The sequence below is a fragment of the Oncorhynchus nerka genome, linkage group LG11 (genome assembly GCF_034236695.1).
Source record: "Oncorhynchus nerka isolate Pitt River linkage group LG11, Oner_Uvic_2.0, whole genome shotgun sequence".
NCBI classification, from domain to species: domain Eukaryota; kingdom Metazoa; phylum Chordata; class Actinopteri; order Salmoniformes; family Salmonidae; genus Oncorhynchus; species Oncorhynchus nerka.
Genome location: NC_088406.1, coordinates 5081133 through 5090208, shown reverse-complemented (window position 1 = coordinate 5090208; position 9076 = coordinate 5081133). Strand labels below are relative to the sequence as shown.

Sequence of the window (9076 nt, the reverse complement as noted above, 5' to 3'; positions counted from 1 at the left end):
ATGTCCAGAGGAACACTACAACCAATCATGGAGAGTTCTGTGATTCTCCTACATGTCCAGAGGAACACTACAACCAATGCATGGAGAGTTCTGTAAGATTCTCCTACATGTCCAGAGGAACACTACAACCAATGCATGGAGAGTTCTGTAAGATTCTCCTACATGTCCAGAGGAACACTACAACCAATGTTGAAGCATGGAGGTGGCAGAATCATGCATGGAGAGTTCTGTAAGATTCTCCAGCTGGTCCAGAGGAACACTCAACCAATGCATGGAGAGTTCTGTTCTCCTACATGTCCAGAGGAACACTACAACCAATGCACGGAGAGTTCTGTAAGATTCTCCTACATGTCCAGAGGAACACTACAACCAATGCATGGAGAGTTCTGTAAGATTCTCCTACATGTCCAGAGGAACACTACAACCAATGCATGGAGAGTTCTGTAAGATTCTCCTACATGTCCAGAGGAACACTACAACCAATGAATGGAGAGTTCTGTAAGATTCTCCTACATGTCCAGAGGAACACTACAACCAATGCATGGAGAGTTCTGTAGATTCTGGTCCAGAGGAACTGCCAAAACCACTGGAAGTTCTGTAAGTTCTCCTACATGTCCAGAGGAACACTACAACCAATGCATGGAGAGTTCTGTAAGATTCTCCTACATGTCCAGAGGAACACTACAACCAATGCATGGAGAGTTCTGTAAGATTCTCCTGGTCCAGAGGAACACTCAACCAATGCATGGAGAGTTCTGTAAGATTCTCCTACATGTCCAGAGGAACACTACAACCAATGCATGGAGAGTTCTGTAAGATTCTCCTACATGTCCAGAGGAACACTACAACCAATGCATGGAGAGTTCTGTAAGATTCTCCTAGTCCAGAGGAACACTACAACCAATGCATGGAGAGTTCTGTAAGATTCTCCTACATGTCCAGAGGAACACTTCCAATGCATGGAGAGTTCTGTAAGATTCTCCTACATGTCCAGAGAACACTACAACCAATGCATGGAGAGTTCTGTAAGATTCTCCTACATGTCCAGAGGAACACTACAACCAATGCATGGAGAGTTCTGTAAGATTCTCCTGGGTCCAGAGGAACACTACAACCAATGCATGGAGAGTTCTGTAAGATTCTCCTACATGTCCAGAGGAACACTACAACCAATGCATGGAGAGTTCTGTAAGATTCTCCTACATGTCCAGAGGAACACTACAACCAATGCATGGAGAGTTCTGTAAGATTCTCCTACATGTCCAGAGGAACACTACAACCAATGAATGGAGAGATTTATGCCAATATCCACTAATAATAAAAACTTAAAAAAATAGCAATTCAATTTAGGAAACATCTAAAATACAGTGACCCCCCTCTCATATCATTACCAAGCCCTGCAATGCCAAGAGCTGAGCAAAGAAAAGAGTCCCCTCATCCAGCTGGTCCTGAGTTCACTAACCTGTTCTACTAACACACTGAAGCCTCAGTCCCCTCATCCAGCTGGTCCTGAGTTCACTAACCTGTTCTACTAACACACTGAAGCCTCAGTCCCCTCATCCAGCTGGTCCTGAGGTCACTAACCTGTTCTACTAACACACTGAAGCCTCAGTCCCCTCATCCAGCTGGTCCTGAGGTCACTAACCTGTTCTACTAACACACTGAAGCCTCAGTCCCCTCATCCAGCTGGTCCTGAGGTCACTAACCTGTTCTACTAACACACTGAAGCCTCAGTCCCCTCATCCAGCTGGTCCTGGGTCACTAACCTGTTCTACTAACACACTGAAGCCTCAGTCCCTCATCCAGCTGGTCACTAACCTGAGGTCACTAAGCTGGTCCTGTTCTACTAACACACTGAAGCCTCAGTCCCCTCATCCAGCTGGTCCTGAGGTCACTAACCTGTTCTACTAACACACTGAAGCCTCAGTCCCCTCATCCAGCTGGTCCTGAGTTCTCTAACCTGTTCTACTAACACACTGAAGCCTCAGTCCCCTCATCCAGCTGGTCCTGGGGCTGAGTTCACTAACCTGTTCTACTAACACACTGAAGCCTCAGTCCCCTCATCCAGCTGGTCCTGGGGCTGAGTTCACTAACCTGTTCTACTAACACACTGAAGCCTCAGTCCCCTCATCCAGCTGGTCCTGGGGCTGAGTTCACTAACCTGTTCTACTAACACACTGAAGCCTCAGTCCCTCATCCAGCTGGTCCTGGGGTCACTAACCTGTTCTACTAACACACTGAAGCCTCAGTCCCCTCATCCAGCTGGTCCTGAGGTTCACTAACCTGTTCTACTAACACACTGAAGCCTCAGTCCCCTCATCCAGCTGGTCCTGGGGCTGAGTTCACCTGTTCTAACCTGTTCTACTAACACACTGAAGCCTCAGTCCCCTCATCCAGCTGGTCCTGAGGTCACTAACCTGTTCTACTAACACACTGAAGCCTCAGTCCCCTCATCCAGCTGGTCCTGGGGCTGAGTTCACTAACCTGTTCTACTAACCTCAGTCCCCTCATCCAGCTGGTCCTGAGGTCACTAACCTGTTCTACTAACACACTGAAGCCTCAGTCCCCTCATCCAGCTGGTCCTGAGTTCACTAACCTGTTCTACTAACACACTGAAGCCTCAGTCCCCTCATCCAGCTGGTCCTGAGGTTCAGTCCCCTAACCTGTTCTACTAACACACTGAAGCCTCAGTCCCCTCATCCAGCTGGTCCTGGGGCTGAGTTCACTAACCTGTTCTACTAACACACTGAAGCCTCAGTCCCCTCATCCAGCTGGTCCTGGGGCTGAGTTCACTAACCTGTTCTACTAACACACTGAAGCCTCAGTCCCCTCATCCAGCTGGTCCTGGGGCTGAGTTCACTAACCTGTTCTAAGCCTCAGTCCCCTCACAGCTGAAGCCTCAGTCCCCTCATCCAGCTGGTCCTGGGCTCACTAACCTGTTCTACTAACACACTGAAGCCTCAGTCCCCTCATCCAGCTGGTCCTGAGGTTCACCAACCTGTTCTACTAACACACTGAAGCCTCAGTCCCCTCATCCAGCTGGTCCTGGGGCTGAGTTCACTAACCTGTTCTACTAACACACTGAAGCCTCAGTCCCCTCATCCAGCTGGTCCTGAGGTCACTAACCTGTTCTACTAACACACTGAAGCCTCAGTCCCCTCATCCAGCTGGTCCTGAGGTCACTAACCTGTTCTACTAACACACTGAAGCCTCAGTCCCCTCATCCAGCTGGTCCTGAGTTCTCTAACCTGTTCTACTAACACACTGAAGCCTCAGTCCCCTCATCCAGCTGGTCCTGGGGCTGAGTTCACTAACCTGTTCTACTAACACACTGAAGCCTCAGTCCCCTCATCCAGCTGGTCCTGGGGCTGAGTTCACTAACCTGTTCTACTAACACACTGAAGCCTCAGTCCCCTCATCCAGCTGGTCCTGGGGCTGAGTTCACTAACCTGTTCTACTAACACACTGAAGCCTCAGTCCCCTCATCCAGCTGGTCCTGAGGTCACTAACCTGTTCTACTAACACACTGAAGCCTCAGTCCCCTCATCCAGCTGGTCCTGAGGTCACCAACCTGTTCTACTAACACACTGAAGCCTCAGTCCCCTCATCCAGCTGGTCCTGGGGCTGAGTTCACTAACCTGTTCTACTAACACACTGAAGCCTCAGTCCCCTCATCCAGCTGGTCCTGAGGTCACTAACCTGTTCTACTAACACACTGAAGCCTCAGTCCCCTCATCCAGCTGGTCCTGGGGCTGAGGTCACTAACCTGTTCTACTAACACACTGAAGCCTCAGTCCCCTCATCCAGCTGGTCCTGAGGTCACTAACCTGTTCTACTAACACACTGAAGCCTCAGTCCCTCATCCAGCTGGTCCTGAGTTCTCTAACCTGTTCTACTAACACACTGAAGCCTCAGTCCCCTCATCCAGCTGGTCCTGGGGCTGAGTTCACTAACCTGTTCTACTAACACACTGAAGCCTCAGTCCCCTCATCCAGCTGGTCCTGGGGCTGAGTTCACTAACCTGTTCTACTAACACACTGAAGCCTCAGTCCCCTCATCCAGCTGGTCCTGGGGCTGAGTTCACTAACCTGTTCTACTAACACACTGAAGCCTCAGTCCCCTCATCCAGCTGGTCCTGAGGTCACTAACCTGTTCTACTAACACACTGAAGCCTCAGTCCCCTCATCCAGCTGGTCCTGGGCTCACTAACCTGTTCTACTAACACACTGAAGCCTCAGTCCCCTCATCCAGCTGGTCCTGGGCTGAGTTCACTAACCTGTTCTACTAACACACTGAAGCCTCAGTCCCCTCATCCAGCTGGTCCTGAGGTCACTAACCTGTTCTACTAACACACTGAAGCCTCAGTCCCCTCATCCAGCTGGTCCTGAGGTCACTAACCTGTTCTACTAACACACTGAAGCCTCAGTCCCCTCATCCAGCTGGTCCTGAGGTCACTAACCTGTTCTACTAACACACTGAAGCCTCAGTCCCCTCATCCAGCTGGTCCTGAGTTCTCTAACCTGTTCTACTAACACACTGAAGCCTCAGTCCCCTCATCCAGCTGGTCCTGGGGCTGAGTTCACTAACCTGTTCTACTAACACACTGAAGCCTCAGTCCCCTCATCCAGCTGGTCCTGGGGCTGAGTTCACTAACCTGTTCTACTAACACACTGAAGCCTCAGTCCCCTCATCCAGCTGGTCCTGGGGCTGAGTTCACTAACCTGTTCTACTAACACACTGAAGCCTCAGTCCCCTCATCCAGCTGGTCCTGGGCTCACTAACCTGTTCTACTAACACACTGAAGCCTCAGTCCCCTCATCCAGCTGGTCCTGAGGTCACCAACCTGTTCTACTAACACACTGAAGCCTCAGTCCCCTCATCCAGCTGGTCCTGGGGCTGAGTTCACTAACCTGTTCTACTAACACACTGAAGCCTCAGTCCCCTCATCCAGCTGGTCCTGAGGTCACTAACCTGTTCTACTAACACACTGAAGCCTCAGTCCCCTCATCCAGCTGGTCCTGAGGTCACTAACCTGTTCTACTAACACACTGAAGCCTCAGTCCCCTCATCCAGCTGGTCCTGAGTTCTCTAACCTGTTCTACTAACACACTGAAGCCTCAGTCCCCTCATCCAGCTGGTCCTGGGGCTGAGTTCACTAACCTGTTCTACTAACACACTGAAGCCTCAGTCCCCTCATCCAGCTGGTCCTGGGGCTGAGTTCACTAACCTGTTCTACTAACACACTGAAGCCTCAGTCCCCTCATCCAGCTGGTCCTGGGGCTGAGTTCACTAACCTGTTCTACTAACACACTGAAGCCTCAGTCCCCTCATCCAGCTGGTCCTGAGGTCACTAACCTGTTCTACTAACACACTGAAGCCTCAGTCCCCTCATCCAGCTGGTCCTGGGCTCACTAACCTGTTCTACTAACACACTGAAGCCTCAGTCCCCTCATCCAGCTGGTCCTGAGTTCACTAACCTGTTCTACTAACACACTGAAGCCTCAGTCCCCTCATCCAGCTGGTCCTGAGGTCACTAACCTGTTCTACTAACACACTGAAGCCTCAGTCCCCTCATCCAGCTGGTCCTGAGGTCACTAACCTGTTCTACTAACACACTGAAGCCTCAGTCCCCTCATCCAGCTGGTCCTGAGGTCACTAACCTGTTCTACTAACACACTGAAGCCTCAGTCCCCTCATCCAGCTGGTCCTGAGTTCTCTAACCTGTTCTACTAACACACTGAAGCCTCAGTCCCCTCATCCAGCTGGTCCTGGGGCTGAGTTCACTAACCTGTTCTACTAACACACTGAAGCCTCAGTCCCTCATCCAGCTGGTCCTGGGGCTGAGTTCACTAACCTGTTCTACTAACACACTGAAGCCTCAGTCCCCTCATCCAGCTGGTCCTGGGGCTGAGTTCACTAACCTGTTCTACTAACACACTGAAGCCTCAGTCCCCTCATCCAGCTGGTCCTGGGCTCACTAACCTGTTCTACTAACACACTGAAGCCTCAGTCCCCTCATCCAGCTGGTCCTGAGGTCACCAACCTGTTCTACTAACACACTGAAGCCTCAGTCCCCTCATCCAGCTGGTCCTGGGGCTGAGTTCACTAACCTGTTCTACTAACACACTGAAGCCTCAGTCCCCTCATCCAGCTGGTCCTGAGGTCACTAACCTGTTCTACTAACACACTGAAGCCTCAGTCCCCTCATCCAGCTGGTCCTGAGGTCACTAACCTGTTCTACTAACACACTGAAGCCTCAGTCCCCTCATCCAGCTGGTCCTGAGTTCTCTAACCTGTTCTACTAACACACTGAAGCCTCAGTCCCCTCATCCAGCTGGTCCTGGGGCTGAGTTCACTAACCTGTTCTACTAACACACTGAAGCCTCAGTCCCCTCATCCAGCTGGTCCTGGGGCTGAGTTCACTAACCTGTTCTACTAACACACTGAAGCCTCAGTCCCCTCATCCAGCTGGTCCTGGGGCTGAGTTCACTAACCTGTTCTACTAACACACTGAAGCCTCAGTCCCCTCATCCAGCTGGTCCTGAGGTCACTAACCTGTTCTACTAACACACTGAAGCCTCAGTCCCCTCATCCAGCTGGTCCTGGGCTCACTAACCTGTTCTACTAACACACTGAAGCCTCAGTCCCCTCATCCAGCTGGTCCTGAGTTCACTAACCTGTTCTACTAACACACTGAAGCCTCAGTCCCCTCATCCAGCTGGTCCTGAGGTCACTAACCTGTTCTACTAACACACTGAAGCCTCAGTCCCCTCATCCAGCTGGTCCTGAGGTCACTAACCTGTTCTACTAACACACTGAAGCCTCAGTCCCCTCATCCAGCTGGTCCTGAGGTCACTAACCTGTTCTACTAACACACTGAAGCCTCAGTCCCCTCATCCAGCTGGTCCTGAGTTCTCTAACCTGTTCTACTAACACACTGAAGCCTCAGTCCCTCATCCAGCTGGTCCTGGGGCTGAGTTCACTAACCTGTTCTACTAACACACTGAAGCCTCAGTCCCCTCATCCAGCTGGTCCTGGGGCTGAGTTCACTAACCTGTTCTACTAACACACTGAAGCCTCAGTCCCCTCATCCAGCTGGTCCTGGGGCTGAGTTCACTAACCTGTTCTACTAACACACTGAAGCCTCAGTCCCCTCATCCAGCTGGTCCTGGGCTCACTAACCTGTTCTACTAACACACTGAAGCCTCAGTCCCCTCATCCAGCTGGTCCTGGGGCTGAGTTCACTAACCTGTTCTACTAACACACTGAAGCCTCAGTCCCCTCATCCAGCTGGTCCTGAGGTCACTAACCTGTTCTACTAACACACTGAAGCCTCAGTCCCCTCATCCAGCTGGTCCTGGGGCTGAGGTCACTAACCTGTTCTACTAACACACTGAAGCCTCAGTCCCCTCATCCAGCTGGTCCTGAGGTCACTAACCTGTTCTACTAACACACTGAAGCCTCAGTCCCCTCATCCAGCTGGTCCTGAGTTCTCTAACCTGTTCTACTAACACACTGAAGCCTCAGTCCCCTCATCCAGCTGGTCCTGGGGCTGAGTTCACTAACCTGTTCTACTAACACACTGAAGCCTCAGTCCCCTCATCCAGCTGGTCCTGGGGCTGAGTTCACTAACCTGTTCTACTAACACACTGAAGCCTCAGTCCCCTCATCCAGCTGGTCCTGGGGCTGAGTTCACTAACCTGTTCTACTAACACACTGAAGCCTCAGTCCCCTCATCCAGCTGGTCCTGAGGTCACTAACCTGTTCTACTAACACACTGAAGCCTCAGTCCCCTCATCCAGCTGGTCCTGAGGTCACCAACCTGTTCTACTAACACACTGAAGCCTCAGTCCCCTCATCCAGCTGGTCCTGGGGCTGAGTTCACTAACCTGTTCTACTAACACACTGAAGCCTCAGTCCCCTCATCCAGCTGGTCCTGAGGTCACTAACCTGTTCTACTAACACACTGAAGCCTCAGTCCCCTCATCCAGCTGGTCCTGGGGCTGAGGTCACTAACCTGTTCTACTAACACACTGAAGCCTCAGTCCCCTCATCCAGCTGGTCCTGAGGTCACTAACCTGTTCTACTAACACACTGAAGCCTCAGTCCCCTCATCCAGCTGGTCCTGAGTTCTCTAACCTGTTCTACTAACACACTGAAGCCTCAGTCCCCTCATCCAGCTGGTCCTGGGGCTGAGTTCACTAACCTGTTCTACTAACACACTGAAGCCTCAGTCCCCTCATCCAGCTGGTCCTGGGGCTGAGTTCACTAACCTGTTCTACTAACACACTGAAGCCTCAGTCCCCTCATCCAGCTGGTCCTGGGGCTGAGTTCACTAACCTGTTCTACTAACACACTGAAGCCTCAGTCCCCTCATCCAGCTGGTCCTGAGGTCACTAACCTGTTCTACTAACACACTGAAGCCTCAGTCCCCTCATCCAGCTGGTCCTGGGCTCACTAACCTGTTCTACTAACACACTGAAGCCTCAGTCCCCTCATCCAGCTGGTCCTGAGTTCACTAACCTGTTCTACTAACACACTGAAGCCTCAGTCCCCTCATCCAGCTGGTCCTGAGGTCACTAACCTGTTCTACTAACACACTGAAGCCTCAGTCCCCTCATCCAGCTGGTCCTGAGGTCACTAACCTGTTCTACTAACACACTGAAGCCTCAGTCCCCTCATCCAGCTGGTCCTGAGGTCACTAACCTGTTCTACTAACACACTGAAGCCTCAGTCCCCTCATCCAGCTGGTCCTGAGTTCTCTAACCTGTTCTACTAACACACTGAAGCCTCAGTCCCCTCATCCAGCTGGTCCTGGGGCTGAGTTCACTAACCTGTTCTACTAACACACTGAAGCCTCAGTCCCCTCATCCAGCTGGTCCTGGGGCTGAGTTCACTAACCTGTTCTACTAACACACTGAAGCCTCAGTCCCCTCATCCAGCTGGTCCTGGGGCTGAGTTCACTAACCTGTTCTACTAACACACTGAAGCCTCAGTCCCCTCATCCAGCTGGTCCTGGGCTCACTAACCTGTTCTACTAACACACTGAAGCCTCAGTCCCCTCATCCAGCTGGTC

The 9076-nt window shown here is 51.5% G+C and overlaps 1 protein-coding gene across 1 annotated transcript in view; it reads left to right on the top strand.

Moving 5' to 3' along the window:
* Positions 1–213: 213 nt before the first annotated feature.
* LOC135574080 (uncharacterized) overlaps positions 214–9076 on the top strand; it is a 10921-nt gene continuing 2058 nt past the window's right edge. The window contains exons 1-3 of the mRNA XM_065024954.1: positions 214–443; positions 675–812; positions 995–1133. Of these exons, the coding sequence (XP_064881026.1) occupies positions 214–443; positions 675–812; positions 995–1133 (507 nt within the window). The remainder of the gene's footprint in view (positions 444–674; positions 813–994; positions 1134–9076) is intronic.